Source organism: Sciurus carolinensis, chromosome 2, assembly GCF_902686445.1.
Source record: "Sciurus carolinensis chromosome 2, mSciCar1.2, whole genome shotgun sequence".
Lineage (NCBI taxonomy): Eukaryota > Metazoa > Chordata > Mammalia > Rodentia > Sciuridae > Sciurus > Sciurus carolinensis.
The window spans coordinates 116,615,844-116,634,228 of record NC_062214.1 but is presented as its reverse complement, the minus strand read 5'-3'; the positions used below and the strand labels follow the sequence as shown (position 1 = coordinate 116,634,228).

The 18,385-nt window shown below is 32.4% G+C and overlaps 1 protein-coding gene across 2 annotated transcripts in view; it reads right to left on the bottom strand.

Annotated features, from left to right (window-relative positions):
- Positions 1-3,438: 3,438 nt before the first annotated feature.
- Positions 3,439-18,385, bottom strand: part of Dph6 (diphthamine biosynthesis 6) — a 206,280-nt gene continuing 191,333 nt past the window's right edge. For both annotated transcript variants that reach the window (XM_047538744.1, XM_047538743.1), the window contains exons 7-9: positions 11,918-12,012; positions 5,231-5,318; positions 3,439-3,995 (exon numbers count right to left, since the gene is read on the bottom strand). In XM_047538744.1, the coding sequence (XP_047394700.1) occupies positions 3,942-3,995; positions 5,231-5,318; positions 11,918-12,012 (237 nt within the window). In that variant the 3' untranslated portion in view covers positions 3,439-3,941. The remainder of the gene's footprint in view (positions 3,996-5,230; positions 5,319-11,917; positions 12,013-18,385) is intronic.

The following is an 18,385-nucleotide window of genomic DNA, read 5'->3' as shown; positions in this document are numbered from 1 at the left end:
TCTAGGTTTTTGTGCTTTAATAATTATATAAAACATAATTTCCTATGTAATTATTTCAACAAAAACAAAGTGCTAAGCAATTAAAGGATAAAATTGTAATCAGATGATTATTTGCATAAAAGCAAAATTAACTACTAAGTCATAGTATAGAAAATTAGCAAAACTGAGACTAAATTTCTGTGAACCTTGCTTCTTTATAAATACATTGGCTTTGCTAACAATTAATTTGAAATACTATTTCCCAAAAAGCTATCTGAAAACAAAACAACTATATAAGGGAGAGTTTCTGAATAGCTACAAATAAAAGTCTTGATTTTTTTCTTTTTGAAGGTTATACATTTTAATATGATCTTTTGGTTGATTTATGTAAAGCTTTGTATTTTTCATTTTCTCAAGTCCATCACTGCAGTGATGTATAATACATTTTAATATCAAGTTTGCCAAAAGCAATAAAATCAGGGTCTCAAAGAAATTTTAATGTATTTCTCCTATTTTTAACTCAGAGCTTTCCATTATTTAACTATTTTGCTTGACATCTCATGTTTAGGTGATATTTTAATACTTATATAAATAATTTAAGATTTTAACTTAATGGTAATATTTAAGTAAATGAAAAAGTTTAATGGTGGTCATCATATATAAAGTGAAAATCTAAATGATAACTTAAAATACACACCAACAATCTCTAAATGTTGAATTTTATATTCTAGTTTGCTTACAGCATTTTTCTATAATGAAAAAAATAAAGGGACCCATAGAATGGTATTAACATGAAATGGAAAACATCTCTAAGAGTCTTTATGAAGAAAAAATGAAGTGTAAATAATTTGAGTTAAGTTGAAAACTTCTACCTAACACTTCAAAAGCTAAATCAGAGGATAAGACAATGAAAAAGGATCAGTCCTCAAGAAATTTGCAACCTAGTAGAAATAATTAAGTCCTTGATAACATAAAGCTGAATAAAGTTATCTGTCATAAAAAGGGAAGAACAAAGTGTTAGGGAAGTTTATCTTGTTGACTAAATGCATAAAAGTATTAGAGCTCAAGGTTGTATCATGGATAAAATGTAAACAGTTAAAGGGAAGAAGAAAAGAAAGCAGATAAGACAAAATAAGCAAAGATAAGAGAGGACAGAAGCAGAAGGGAATATTCAAAATGGTTCAGTATTATTAAAGCAAAGGATACATACAGGGGAGGCCTAAAAGAAAGACTGAAAAAGGATCCTATAGACATATGCCAAATGGCCTTCAATTCATGGCCAATCATTTTATAACTTTAGAAAGGAATGTAACACTATTGTGGAATTCTGTGCAGGGAAATGAACACTAGAAATGAAAATCAATACAGCAGTGGAATTGACTATGGAAAGTATGGAAGCTAAGAGTCAACTCAAACTAAAAGAATTTGGGTAATATACAACTTTAATTGGAGAGATGCACATAGGGTAAGAGAAATATTGAAACTAGAATATAAAAAATGAGATAACCAATTGAATGTTTATGGTGAAGAGATATAGTTTATAGAATGATGCCAAAATTCTGTGCCTGAATCATTAAGGGTATATCAGTTGTGCTAAATAACAAAATGGGGGAAAAAATACTTGGAGTAGGAAATGAGTTCAAATTTTATACATAATGACACATAGTCCTAAGTCCATATTTAATATATTCAATTTTACGATGGATATAAAAGCTAACTAAACAGAACTCTGATGAACTAAATAAAAGTTCTAATAAATAACTAAATAATATAAACTAAATCAAAGTTTTGAGAACTGAATATGTGGGGAGACAGGGCATATTCATACACAGGGAGATTCAACATTACCAAAATGTCAGTTTAACTTAATATGTCATTCAACACAATTCCAATAAAAATCCCAACAAGGTATTTTGTGGACTAGAAACAAAAGACACAGTATAGTCAATATAATATTGAAGAAGAACAAAGTAAGTCAGAAGACTGACACTATCTGATAAGACTTACCATAAGGTTAGAATAATCAAAAAAGTGTGGAGTTGGCAAAGGGGTAGGCAGGACAATGGAACAAAACAAAGAGTCCAGAAATAGTTCACACAAATAACTAAAATAACAAGGCAATAAATGAATAAAAATGGCGCTAGAACAAATGACTATTTAATTTTAAGAATAAATGTATACACTGATTTTATGTCCTTTACAAAATCAATTCAAAATGTATTAAAGACCCAAATGTAAAACGCAAAATGCTATCCAACTCTCAAATATAACAGAATAAAATCTAGGTAACTTGGGTTTGGGTGTGATTCTTTAGATATAACAATAAAGATCCAATAAAAGAAGGAAAGAGCTGATAAGCTGGACATTAAAATTAAAAATGTCTGCTCTGTGAAAAACACTAGTATGAGAAGGAGATGACAAACTACAGGATGGGAGAAAATATCTGCAAAAGATATATCTGATAAAAAAGTGCTATTCAAAATATATGAAGAACTCTTAATGTTCAATATTAAAGTAAATAATCCAATTAAAAATGGGCAAATGATCTAAAGAGAAATTTCACCAGAGAAGTTATATGAATGGCAGATAAGCCTAGGAAAAGATGCTCAACATCATAAATTGTTAGAGAATTGCAAACTTAAACAACAATGAGATAACACTACAAACCTACTATACTGGCAAAAATTCAAAACATAGACAACATCTAATGCTGGCGAGTATATGGAAGAAAAGAAAGTCATTTATTACTGGTGGGATGCAAAATAGTACAGCTATAATGGAAGACATTTTGTTAGTTTCTTACAAAGCTAAACATCCTTTCATTATACTTTTATAGTAATGATACTCATTGGTATTTACACAAATGAATTGAAAACTTACATTTACACAAAACCTGCACATGGATATTTATAGCAGTTATATTCAAAAGTGCCAAAAGGTAGAAGCAACCAAGATGTCCTTCAGAAGGTGAAAGGATATAATAAACTTTGGTATGTTCAGACAATAGAATATTATTAGGTACTAGAAAGAAATGAGCTAACAAGACTTAAAAAAACACAAAGGAAGCAAATTTATAAGTGAAAGAAGCTAATCGAGAAAGGATACATACTAATGATTTCAACTATATGACACTGTGGAAAAAGCAAAGGTATGGAGACAATAAAATGAGTGATTGCCAGAGGTTAAAGAAAACCAAGGAAGAAATGAATAGGTGGAAGAAAGATTTTAAGGGGACAAAACTATTCTGTATGATACTGTAATGGTGGATACATATCATTTAACATACAAAACCCATAGACTGTAACACATCAACAGTGAACCTTAAGGTAAACTGTGGGCTTTTAGTGATAATCATTCATCAAAACAGGTTTGTCGACTGTAAACATATAGGACTCTGGCATAGGAAGTTAATGGTGGAGTAGGCCATGCTTGTGTGGAAAGGGAAGTATATATGGGAACTCTGTACTTCTCAATTTTGCTGGAAATTAAAAACTGTCCCCTCCCCCTGAGTCTTTTTTTTTTTTTTAAGTGTGTAAGGTAAACATGGTTGTAAAATAACAAATAAATGTTATGGTATTATTTCTACTTGTCCAGTAATATTGATACTTTTGAAACATAAACATATTCAAAACAAAAATGAGAGATCACTTTGGTGATATGCAGTAAAATAAGCTTGACTGGTTAAATAAAGCGATAGACTTTTCATATGCCTCTGTATTATGACGAAGTTTGCAGAGATAGGAAGGAGAAAGAGGAAAACAGTGGGATGAAATAATTGCACACACAGGAGATGCAGTAAAATTAAAGGGGAACAAAAGGGACATATGTCACATAGAGGTCACAGAAAGTCTGTGTTAACCAAAGAAAATTCAGCACAGAGAAGTTGGCAATGTTAATGAATAAGCCACTGACATTTTTTCAATTGATCAATGTTTCCATTAATTTCTTCTTAAAATGCTTTTTCAAAAATTATGTATATAAGTAGATGTTTTGTAGTTGTCAGGCTCTGGAGATACCTAAAAAAAAGAGAGAGAAAGAAAAAGAAGAGAAATGCACCATTTTATTTTTATTCAATGTCAGTAGATATCTCACCTTAAAGATATAACATTGTAATGTGCTATAGGGAAATTGACTGTGAAGACTGATGAAATACCAAAACAGTAAGATGAATAGTGAACTGTTTAGATAGAGTAATGGGAGTAGTATCTAAAGAATTTAGTGGTTTCAGTATTGTGCAGCAATAGCTGAAGGACCTAAAAGTAAGGGGTTCCTTTCAGTAAGTCTGAGAAATGTTTGGATAGTATTACTTCATACTCTTGAGGGTTACCAGTTTTTTGATAAAAGGCAACTAACAATCATCTTCCAGCCCAACGGACTGACCTATTTTCAATCCTGTTCATCATCATCTTTCTGGAGAACTAGTACCAGTAACTATTTTCCATTATGAAAACTCACATTCAGACATTTTGGCATTACCATTCTTCTCCTACTTTTGATGAATCCTCATTAATCGTTTTGATCCTTCAGATTTCCTATCACATATATGTAAGTAGAGTGTGTCTCAAGATTTGGGGAAAAAAACAAACACACAGAAGACTTTTTCTAATCTTTTTTTCCTGTCACTACTCTCATTCCTTACACAATTTCAGTTAGTATTTCTATGAAGACAGAAATACATAAAGCAATATCTCAAGGATCAGACCTTTCAATCAGATGATCTAATCCAGATCTTTACCAATTCCAATGGACATCTTTAAATTGGTATATTGCTCTATTAAAAAAAACTCTATTGTACTTCTGCCTCACTTTCCATCTTTCTCTTGCACCTCCATTCTGAATATTTTCAGGAAAGCTGTTATAGCTCCTTTCTTATTTGTATGAAGAAGATCCAATTCATCATCAATCTTCCCTGTAATGCTTATGCCCAATAACCTAATTCTTATCCTGCTACATGATTTAATACTTGGTTTTATATTGTCCTTCATTTTCTTATTGTTTAAAGTATATATTATTCCCATTTCATTTACTGTAAGCTTTTCAGAAACATAATGTCTTTGGATCATAAAGCTCTTAAAATTATAAGCAGTTGTAATATTCTTAGTTATTTACTAAGGACCTGGAAAAAAAAATCACTAATGACAAAACCCATTTTCTTTTTCGTGTTATGTACTGTCATAGAATTATATATACAGAGTCAATGTGTGTATCTCAGTTTTCTAATAAAATCACTGTGAATTTTAGATTTACTTGCCTTGTCTTCCAAGTGCAATTCTAAAAAACGTAGATAAGCCACAGGTGCAAATGCATCAGCTGAATGTACAACTACTTCCGAGGAATCCCTGAAATATAATTTATAATGCATTTACTACACAAATTATAGCAAATCATTCCTGCTACTGACAGAAGAAACCAAAAATCCTCACTTTGTACTAATTTCCATTGATGTACAATATGCAGCGATTAACATATATTTTTAAAGATTAACTGGGAAATAGGATCAAGAACAGTAAATTTTTAAGAAAAAACAGTGAAGTTTTTCATCTTTACAAGGACACATAGTTCAACTTTCAGGTTCACTCAAAGCCCTGGGAACAATTTTAAGACTTAAACTTCTGCTCAATTTCATTTTCACAAATTTGCTTAGTAGGGGCTAAACATTAAACATTAGTGCTTTATCTTCATTATTCTTTTCATTTTCAAAAGGTAATTCATTCAATGTTTCACACAAAATTTCAATTATCCTTCACAAAAGCATTACCCAGGATGGTTTAAGCCTTGGCTGAACTCTTCACACTGCAATATCATTGCTATTAAAATTGATCGTCTGACATAGTAATTACCACATTCAGGCAAAACAGTATGAACTGCTTGCTGGCACCATATGGATACAGGTAAATTAACTCAACTTTTATCAGAGATACCCTGTAAAGCACATAAGAATAACTAAGATTATGTCTGAAGTTCTAATAACTAATTGTTTTTTATTATTGCTTATTGGCAGTGATAATGCTTTGCATTTTAACCAAAAATTCAAATAGAAATACCTCTTTTATCTCTTCAATGCCTTAGAAAGCAGTTCCATTGTTTGTATTAATATTGTTAGCATTTTGATCACTGTAGTAGAGCAGAGTAAATCCTTACTTTGACCCCTTAGTCACTAAGGCAAAAAAAATTTTTGAATCAACTTTTGTGATGCAAAGTTACTTAGTAGCAATAGAAGAAAACTCAAAATACTTGACCACAAAGTACTAAGTTTTCATGAGCAATATGTTTACTTTCTATTTGAAAGATTCAAGAGAGATTTAAAAACTATGTTTGATGCCAGGCATGGTGGATTATGCCTGTAATACCAGTGATTCAGGAGGGATCCTTGTCAGGAGGATTCCAAGTTTGAGGCCAGACTTAGCATCTCAGCAAGATTCTGTCTCAAAATGAAAAAATTAAAAAGACTGGGGATATAGCTTAGTGGTAAAGGACCCCTGAGTTGAATCCCCAGTACCCCAAACAAACAAACAAAACGAAAGTATGTATGATGATTTTTAGAGACTGAGTTACATTCATGAACCTTTATATCTTCTTTCTGCATTTTGTTAATTAGATTAGGAAAAGCAACATTATAAAAGACTTCTTTTATATACAATTATAATGTACCAAGATATTAATAATAACAATAAAATGATCTACTAGAGTAGAGGAAACAGATCAGGGGAAGGGAGGTTGGGTGGGAAAGTATTGCAGAATGTGACTAATTAGTTTATGTTATATGTGCATGTACAAATACAGCATAATAAATTCTATTACTGTGCATAATTATAAATCATCAATTAAGAGACAGAACTTCTTGGACATTAAAGGAAAAGTAAAGTATAACACATAGAAATAGAATCATTGGTGAGTCAGGATCCTGATGAAAAGATATGACTTACCTTCACAGGTTACATCAACCAAACAGAAAGATAAAGTATAGAGGAGCCCTCTTGCTTGCTACCACCTACCTCTCCGGATTGATCCCCACTTGGTTTGTTACCCCTAATTTGTTATTTCTTTATTTCTCAGAGTTGTCTACTCTAGTTGTATTTTGGCTCAGCAATCAGATTCAACCATCAATTCTTGTTACAATATCACTTAACAGATTAAATTTTAATCTGTTTCTGAACCTGGCATTGGAAACTGATCCTGAGCCTTAATTATGCCTAATTTAGGCAGCTTGGTTTTGATATCCTTGACAAAAAAGTGCACTAAAACTATACTTAATCTGAACCAATATTATCTACTGAAAGGATCTATCACAGTAGAAGGGGTGCATGTCTTCCCTTCTTATGTCAGTTATCTCTATTAAAAACAGAAGGATGACAGCAAATAGTTTACTTAATTGATGCAATTACTGCATTTGGAATCAAGGTTTTATCAAGAGAGAATACATTCTTAGCATTAAATGAAAAGGAAATGCGATTTTTGTCGATTCTATTAAATCAGTAATCTCTAATTGATTAAACATCATTTCATTCATTTATATAAAGCAAGAGTCAACTAGAAGAGACTAGATCTAAAACCAGAAGTTTTTAGTTTTAGAATATGCTACTATTGCTCTTATTTCTGAAGCTACTTTTTTTCAAGAATGCCTAGTCTCTATTTGCATCACATACTTCTGAGTTCTAAATGCAGGATCTGTCAGTACATCTTCAAATAACCCAGAAAATTAAGATCAATTGTGCCACAGCAAAAACACTTTCTAATTGGCTGCCGTCTTCCCCATTACCTATTAACACAAGTAATCAGTGTGTTACTACCTCTCCTACAAGTGAGGCTTTTCCATTCTAAGAGCTTGCCCATGTTCCCTTTCATTGCTATATTGGGCTCATCCCTACTTACTACTTTAAAATGGCAGCTAAGTCTGGTTTGAGCCTCTTTCCTGAGGCCACTCTACTGAGGTATGAGAGAACCTCAGAAGACACCCTCACCTCAAAAGAATCTCTTACCTCAAAAGAAAATCCCTTGTATTATCTATTGAGCCTTAGAAATGGCCTTTGTTCTTTCCTCTCCTCTAAAAAGACAACTGTGATAGGTTGGGGGCAAGATACTGTACACCACTCCTGTTCAAACATATGGTCTCTGTTTTCACTAACATATACACAGATAGTCTCTGTGGACTCACACCTACCCTCTGAACAAATATCTAGATGTGATTTCTGTGAAGCCTGTCCTGACACCCACAGTTAGTGCTGGTTTTCTTCTTTGTGTGTTTTAATATTGTCTTTCTAGCCCTCTTGTAAAACATTCACTGTAATTGTGTGAGAGGTATACACAGAAGTATATGGAACAAAGCATGTAAACAAAATAATAATGATGATTTAATTATCCTTAATATGCATATTACATTCATGCACACATACATATTAATAATTTCATATAATATTCCTAGCATAATAAAAATAAAGGTTAATGGGCCTAAAAATCTAAGTACAAGAAAAAGAGTTAATACATTTAAATAAATTCTCAGGTAATACAGGATCAATATGAGATGGCAACTAAGTTAAAGTATTTGTTTCCTTCTCACAGTAAAATGCCACAGTATGGTGTTCTGTACTGAATCATATCTTGAGTAGTAGCAAATGTGAGTAGTTTGGAAAAGTGGAAAATGAATGGATTTTTTTTAATCTTGTGATTTAGTCCTTCCTTTCTTCCTTCATTCTTGTTTTTCCATTACCCTATAAGTAACAACTTCATAGTAGTAGTATAGTAATACTGACTATTCAAAGGGAAATACAGGCTTATCTCAAATACTGACATTAAAAAGAAGTATTCATCAACAGAGAAAAGAAAGTGATTATTTTCATTATTATAACTTTAGGATTTAAGTTCTGATATATATGTATAAAATAAGAGAAGTTGTAATTTCCTGGCAATTGTCCTCTTTTTTTAAAAGCCAGGTTATAATTCTTTTCATCAGAACTTCTAAGGAAAAAAAAAGATCCTCATTTTCTGATCTAAAATTTGTATTTTAGAGGTAAGTGATTTTATATATTATTTACTATAAAAATGAATTAAAAAATGTTCCAAGTAGAATTTTTAAAAATTACTTCTAAAGGTTTGAGACTTTCATAGAAGAGTTTTAAAATGTTAAACTTCTAGAATCACTTCAATCTCTAAATTATTTTATCATACAAGGATTCAATCTGTGTTTAAAATATTCCTAATAATAATCAAATAATTTTGCATGTGAAAGTTTATTTTTGTCCTCTTAGATGTGGCCTTTTCCTTTTTTTTTTTTTTTTAAATAAAAAATGTTATTTGAATCAGACATTTGAAATAGGAATCCTGGACTGGGGTTGTGGCTCAGTGATAGGGTGCTTGCCTAGCACATGTGAAGCACTGGGTTCAATTCTCAGCATCACATAAAAAAATAAATAAAGATATCATGTGCAACTACAACTAAAAATATTTTTAAAAAGAAATAGGAATCCTTATAAATACTCATTTGTATGCTAACTAGGGCAGACCAGTATTTATTATATAAAACAGAAATTATTAAATTTTCCCAAAATGAATTCTAAGGTAGAAGAAGTTCCATCATTATTAATGGTCAATTATTAAAGTTATGTTTTGATTGTATCATATGGAAAAGTATCTCTAAGTAAAATCTTTCATTTATACATAGTTTTAGAATGGATAATGCATGTTAACTTACATTTGATGTATATTAGGCAGGCATGAGAAGGATATTTGTATCTTAAAGAAGAGGAAAGATTTTGTACATATTAAGAGACATCCTTTTTCTAATGAACCAGGATAATTCTCAGTCTGTAACCTCTAAATATAACCTAAGAGAGGAATACATAAAAATATGCGAAATAAAGCATGTAAACAAAAATAATAATAAATGACAATTTAACAACACAACATTTATCAGTGCCTACTGTATGTTTTGAGAGTTCAGGTATAAGAACAAGCACTGGAAATGATGGCAGCTCAAATCTTCAGAAAGGGAAAGGTCTAGCAAAGTGGGGAGAAATAGGAAGGTGATTTAAAGAAAAGAAATCAAGTAAGAAAGAAATGAAGCTGAAGACAGGTATAACCTATGAAGAAAAGAGAGAAAAGGATATGCTTAATAATCAGAATATGATTGGTGATAAACTGACAAATGAGTAAGAACAAAAAGGCAAGGCTTCCTTTGTGTTCTCACGGTACACATCTGTATAGTGGCACTTCTCATATATTGTTGATTTGTCTGTTCACCTCTCTTTTTACAGGAAGAACTCTTGCAGAGAAGGGAAGTAGCTTGCAGTTTCACTTACAAAAACCTTCCTCAATAAATGATTATTTGGCTGCAGTGAACAGTTCAGATGAACAGATGGTTCTAATACACCTTCTCTGACATCTTTTCTTGAATAGTATGACAAATTTTCCTCAAGTCATTGTCTCCATCAGGCTTAAGGGATAGAGATGTCCACAAAATTAAGAGGCTGAAAAACTTCATTTTCTAGGGTAAAGTACTATGATAAAGAGAGGTCCTGGTTGTGAACTGTAAAGCAATACATGTTTTATAATTATGGGCTGTCCATAAAGACTTCTGGAGTACTCAAGAACTTCAGTTTTTCAGGTAAATGGGCAGTCTTATTTGTTGGCATTTCTTCCTCTTAATGTCCTCCCCCGCTGCCAAATTTGGCTAGTCTCATATTAATAAGTAAATATATATCAAGTTTTCCATTATACTACAAATTCACCCTAGCATGTGGATGCTTTTCTTAAATAATCAAACAATGCTATTTCATGGAAGTGATACCTTATGCATGTTTCATTCATGAATCATTGTGTGATCACCATAGCCAGAAGAAGTATCTCCCATCTGGAGTTTATGACTCTTATTCCTTACTACCTTGTATTGTAATCATATAACAGCTATGTCTTCCTCCCACTCCTATGAAGGTAGACACTCTCTTTGGACATTAATAGTTTTCAGTAAAATGATCTGAACATAAGAGATACCTCATAATTATTTGTTAAATAAATCATCATTATGTTGATTATTAATAGGAAAGAAGTCAGGAAAAACATGAAAGAATACATGAATTTTGTACAGGAATTTTGTGATGAAAATATTTTGCCATGTTCTATTAAATAAACATATTTTTTTAGAAAATCTACCTTGAGCTGTCTTAATTTTCTTAAATCACATCCTCTCTTATTAATATGTACACAGAATTCAAATCTTATTTTTGAAAAGACCTAAAACCGTCTCTCTAGTCAAGCATAATTCAGACAATCTTTTCCAAGAAGCATAAGAGTTCAGGAAAAGGAGATAAAATGCTCTCTTAGCATATGAGAAGAGTGACATACATTAGAACATGGATAATGATGTAATAAACTGAGGAAAATTCCTGTTTTTCAGTATACTAATTTTAACAATTATGGTAAATAAATCAGACTACTCAACATAAATTGAACCCATTTAAAAAACCAAGTTTACACATGAAAATAACCACAAGTAACTGAAGAGAAATATTTAGCATTATTATTCTAACTTTTTAAAGCCAAAAATAAAAGGAAAAAGAGGATGGAGTTAATGGAACCTACAGGCTACTGATGTGGCAGTTTATCAAATGTAGCTGTAATGAAAGATAAATAATACAGGCAATTCACACTTCATGAAAGGATAAAAGTGTCAGTGTGTAGGTACCAGTTTTACTGCAGGCCATAATCAGCAAGTAAACGAAAGTGCAATGTCTAAAAAGTTTATAGCCTTCTATGAAGGCCTCGTCTTGTCAGGTATTGATTTAAGTATTCAGACGACTTCACTGGCATTAAACAAATTGAGTGTTTGTGAACTTAGAGGACAAGTTCTATTTCTCCCAACAAAAGTTGCCTCAAGCTTAATGTTAAGTTGCTTCTATCACTTAAATTTAAGGAAAGGAAAAAAACTTCTGAAATGATATCTTACACAATTATTTTCTTCTTAAATAGAGGGGAATCCAAAGTGAATGTTTCATATTCTCCACCTTCTCCACATATATGGACTCCATATTTCTTAGAAAGCTGAAAATAGGAGGGGGTGGAAAAGTAATAGAAAATAAAATTAGCAAAAATGCCCACTTAACCTGTATTATTTTGTACTAAAAAAATCATGCAGGAAACTTTGATTCCAAAATAGATTGCAAGCTACAGGAAAATAATCTTTCTGCTTAAAACACATTTAAAATACTTTCAAACATTTTATCATAAAGCATAGGATATTCAATAGTCTCAAAACCTTTACAAAATGGTGAAGGACCAGTATTTTTATTTCTAGTGTCAATACTTACAGATACTGAAATTTTAAGAGTGATACTAACTTTAGATTCAAAATGAGGTTAAGCTACTAAGAAGTAAATAATCTATGCAGCCAAACTGTGCTCTCCTTGTCCTTTGACCTTTAAGTGTAAGCGGGAAACCCTTTTCTTAGGCCTGTGAACAAAAAGAAGTCACATACATGGTTATTATACTTGAGGTTATTACTATTAGGTAAATTCCAAGGCTACTAAAAACCAGTGAAGGTCCAAAGTGGTAAGAAGTCTTAAAAAAGTTTAAGTCCAAGAAAGATTGAGAGAGCTTGTAAAGTTGTCAAATCCTACTTGAAATTAAAAGATAAGCAAAGAAGCAGAGACAAAATTTATGATTCTCACTTAAAAATAAGCCATGTTACTAAAATGAACCTGATACCAGAATTTTTAAAAAAATCTCCTACTTGGCTGGTTCATGGATGGTATCAATGCTGGGGAACATTCTCACTGGCTGTTATCAATGTGAATCTTTTGGCTCCTACGTGAAGTCTTTATCACTATGATTCCATCTCCTTTATTCTGAATGTCACAGCTTTTTCTGCTTATAGCCTTTCTTTGCCTAATGTTTTCATAGCCTAAAGAAGAGTGAATTGTTTGATGTTCTGTTACTGCTAGTGCTAGAACTAATGCCTGAGTCTTCAGCTTTACATACATAGTTACAAATTTATTAATTTGGTTATTTTTGAAGCTGTGATACTATTCTGAACTTATTAAATTTCAACTATGGACTATATGCCTTTAGGAATGTAAAGCATGGGTATAAGAGAATTCCACTTTTCCCAGTAAGGATGAGTAGTTATGTGAGGCATTATAAAGAAAAAAAAAAAAAAAAAAAAAAAAGAAAAGAAAACACAAGAAAAGTGAAGGGGAAAAAACAGAGTGATATTTTCTAAGAGGGTTCCCAAGAGTAAAGTAGATACATTTTTACCATGCTGGGTCATAAAGCAGAGAGTTAGCAAGGTCAAATTATGAGTTGGTCCCATGAGTCCAAACAAGAGGAACAGACTACTTTATATTAAACAAAATTTAATTTTTATCTGCTTTGCAGTGAAAACAGGGATAATAATGTGATAAGAATTATAGGGGTATTTCTCTGTTTTGTTGGTTAGTACCTATCCCCTTCTTTTCATGGGTGATCTCTCATGCAAACTTTCCACTGAGTGAACCTTCTAATCTCACATTTATGACTTACTGCTAGCCTCTTTATATGAGTCTACTTTATCATTATTAGTTTTCTTTTGTTAGAAAATGCTTCATTGATTCTTTACATTATTTTTGTAATCCACTATCAAAGAATAACTGGCTTTTTAAATTAAAATTTGGATGGTTGTTTTGTCCTTAGTAGAAATTATGGAAGCTGTTATGTTAAACCAGTACTCTTTACAAAAGACTGATATAGTCAAGATGGTGCTCATTAAAATCTGGACGTACCCTGTGATATTTTCAGTTTTTAGAAAATATTTCTATTCATTCAATTAATTCTTTAATAAATACTTATTGAACAATGATTATTAGCTAGGACTTGCTAGATGTTGAAGATCCAAAAATAAGCAAGACAATGTCCTTTGTCTCTTTAAGTTTATCAAATATATTTCAATACTATAAAATAATGACATGACAGTGATGTTGTCTCGATAAATGAATATATACAATTTTTTCTGCCTTTCTATGAATGATTCAACAGCATAGACACAGATTCCAAGTCACGAAATCTAGATAAAGGGCCTAGATTTTTAAGATTGAGAAACCAGTTAAGTATTCTGACCATGATTCCTTATAATGTCTCTTGTAGCTCCTCTAAACTATACTAGCTTCAAGCTCTAATATACACAAGTACTCAAAAGAAAAACTCACCTTTACTGGCTTACTTTTAGCCAGCTCCAAGGCCTTTTGATGTTGTGAGAGAATTGCCCCATGAAGCAAAGCCTAAGCTAGCCACATTTTGAAAATTTCACTATGAAAAATCAAACCCTTAGTGGCACAAAAGTATGATTTATGCATGTAATAGTATCATTTAAGGTAAATGAAGGACCCAGATATACACTTTTCAGAGACACATTTATGGCACAACCTTCAATTCACTTTTCTAAAACTCATAGGTCAATGTTACTAATATTTTGTAGAAAACAACAACTTTATTTCTAATACATCTCAGATACGTCTCTGGCTTACCTCAAAATTGGAATTAATGTATGCTATCACTTAGGCATTCCAAATGCAATTTTTGCAGTTATCTTTGATAAGTTTTTCTATCAGCATTATTACAAAGAAAATACTAAAAATCTACACTGGCCCCGGCACAACGCCCACGATCTCCAGCAATGACCAGGACCAGCCTGCAGTCTAGTGCCAGCACCCTGCGTTCCACATGGTCTAGCGCCCATGCTGTGGCTGACCATCTAGCAATACGTGGAGTCGCCTCTGCCCACTAGCATGGATTTTTCCCAACCTGGAGGCCACCGCTCAAAGTGGGGCAGCTCCCTTTGTGGGACACTGCATTATCAAGTACCTCTCAGGCATCCAGCTTCTGGAGAATAGGAGGTTTCAACAGTACAGTAAAGTTTTATTATAGATTATTTTTTAATAGTAGTATTATTACAATTATTCCCATTATACCTACTATTATTCCTACTTTTCTTTTATTAATATTTTTTCTCACTCTATTTTCCTCTTATCTATCTATTTCCTTAGAGACTTTTTCTCTCTTTTCTCATGCTAATAATCAATTTCTTTTAATTCCACTTTCACTAATCCTGTAACCTAGTACCTCTATAGACTCACTTCTTATTATCATTATATCCTACACCCTTCTCTATCTTAGAAATTGTGGTCCTCATTGCAAACCTATTTATGCTGTAGATAATAATCAAACTCGTCATCTCTGTTTAAGACAATACAGTTAATATCTTAATAGGGACTATTTGGGTTAAGGATGCATATTGTTTGTATGGTGTGCTGCTAATATTGATCTTCCACTTAAAGGTGAGGTATTGGAAACCTGCAGAGACACTATAAGTCTATGGGGGGAAACTGGAATAGCTCAGATTTGCACTGCTGGAGGGGAAGATACAAGAATAACATGAGAAAACAAAGGAAGAAAGTGTCCCAAACAAACCCAGATGCTATATTAAGAGAATCCAATGACAGCATGGAAGAGGAAATGTCAGAAAGGGACTTCAGAATGTAAATAATTAAAATGATCTGAGAAGCACATGATGAGATAAGAGAGCAAATGCAGGCAATGAATGACTGCACAAATAAACAGTTAAAAGAGCAAATGCAGGAAGCAAAAGATCATTTCAATAAAGAGATAGAGATTCTGAAAAAAACAAACAGAAATCCTTGAAATGATGGAAACAATAAACCAAATTAAAAACTCCACAGAAAGCATAACTAACAGACTAGATCACTTGGAAGATAGGACCTCAGACAACGAATACAAAATATTTAATCCTGAAAACAAAGTTGACCAAACAGAGAAGATGGTAAGAAATCATAAAAAGAACCTCCAAGAATTATGGGATATCATGAAAAGACCAAATTTAAGAATTACTGGGATTGAGGAAGACACAGAGAAACAAACCAAAGGAATGAATAATCTATTCAATAAAATAGTATCAGAAAATTTTCCAAATCTGAAGAATGGAATGGAAAATCAAATACAAGAGGCTTACAGGACACCAAATATACAAAATTACAACAGATCCACACCAAGGCACATTATAATAAAAATATCTAACATACAAAATAAAGACAGAAATTTAAAGGTTGCGAGAGAAAAGCATCAGATTACACACAGGGGGAAACCAATATGGATATCAGCAGATTTCTCAGCCTAATAAAAGCCTGGAACAACATATTTCAAGCTCTGAAAGAAAATGGATGCCAACCTAGAATCTTATACTCAGCAAAACTTACATTCAGATTTGATGATGAATTAAAATCCTTCCATGATAAACAAAAGTTAAAATAATTTACAAACAGAAAGTCTGCACTACAGAACATTCTCAGCAAAATATTCCATGAGGAAGAAATGAAAAACAACAATGTAAGCCAGAAAAAGGAGGAACTACCCTAAAGGAATAGCCAATTAAAGGAGAAACCAAGGCAAGTTAAAAACCAAAAATAAGGCAAAATGACCAGGAATACAAGTCATATCTCAATAATAACCCTGAATGTTAATGGCCTGAACTCATCAATCAAAAGACATAGACTGGCATATTGGATTAAAAAGAAAGACCCAACAATATGTTGCCTTCAAGAGACTCATCTCATATTCTATATATGTCCGTTAAGTCTAAATTGCTGATTGTGTTGTTGAGATCTATAGTTTCTTTATTCAATTTTTGTTTGGATGATCTATCCAGTGGTGAGAGAGGTGTGTTAAAATCGCCTAGTATTATTGTGTTGTGGTCTATTTGATTTCTGGAATTGAGAAGGATTTGTTTGACGTACGTGGATGAGCCAATGTTCGGGGCATAGATATTTATGATTGTTATGTCTTGCTGATTTATGCTTCCCTTAAGCAGCATGTAATGTCCTTCTTTATCCCTTCTGACTAGTTTTGGTTTGAAGTCCACATTATCTGAGATGAGGATGGATACTCCAGCTTTTTTGCTGTGTCCGTGTGCATGGTATGTTTTTCCCCATCCTTTCACCTTTAGTCTATGGGTGTCTCTTTCTATGAGATGTGTCTCTTGCAGGCAGCATATTGTTGGATTTTTCTTTTAATCCAATCTGCCAGTCTGTGTCTTTTGATTGATGAATTCAGGCCATTAACATTCAGGGTTATTATTGTGATATGATTTGTATTCCCAGTCAATTGACTCATATTTGTTTTTGACATGATTTGGTTTCTCCTTTATTTGGCTATTCCTTTAGGCTAGCGCCTCCTGTTGCTGAATTGCATCGTTGTTTTTCATCTCTTCCTCATGGAATATTTTGCTGAGATACACTTTCTTCTCAGCAGCACATGGATCCTTCTCTAAAATAGACCATATTTTATGCCACAAAGCTACTGTTAGTAAATACAAGAAGATAGAGATACTACCTTGTACTCTATCAGATCATAATGGATTGAAATTAGAAATAAATGACAGAATAAAAAACAGAAACTTCTCCAATACCTGGAGACTAAATAATACACTATTATATGATGAATGGATAACAGAAGACATCAGGAGGGAAATAAAAAAATTCTTAGAAGTAAACGAGAACAAAGACACATCATATCAAAATCTCTGGGACACTATGAAAGCAGGACTTAGAGGAAGATTTATTTCATGGGGTGCATTCAAAAAAAGAAGTAGAAATCAACAAATAAACGAGTTAACACTACAGCTCAAAGCACTAGAAAAAGAAGAGCAGACCAATACCAAAAGTAGTAGAAGACAGGAAATAGTTAAAATCAGAGCCGAAATCAACGAAATCGAAACAAAAGAAACAATCGGAAAAATTAATAAAATAAATAGTTGGTTCTTTGAAAAAATAAATAAAATTGATAAACCCTTAGCCACACTAACAAAGAGAAAGAGGGAGAAAACTCAAATTACTAAAATTCGGAATGAACAAGGAAACATCACAACAGACACGAGTGAAATACAAAACATAATTAGAAGCTATTTCGAAAATCTATACTCCAACAAAACAGAAAACCTTGAAGACATCAACAAATTTCTAGAGACATATGAACTACCTAAACTGAACAAGGAGGACATACACAACTTAAATAAACCAATTTCAAGCAATGAAATAGAAGAGGTCATCAAAAGCCTACCAACAAAGAAAAGTCCAGGACAAGATGGGTTCTCAGCCGAGTTCTATAAAACCTTTAAAGAAGAGCTCATTCCAATACTCCTCAAACTATTCCATGAAATAGAAGAGGAGGGAACCCTACCAAACTCGTTCTATGAAGCCAATATCACCCTGATACCTAAACCAGACAGAGACACATCAAGGAAAGAAAATTTCAGACCAATATCCTTAATGAACATCGATGCAAAAATTCTCAACAAAATTTTAGCAAATCGCATACAAATATATATTAAAAAGATAGTGCACCACGATCAAGTGGGTTTTATCCCAGGGAT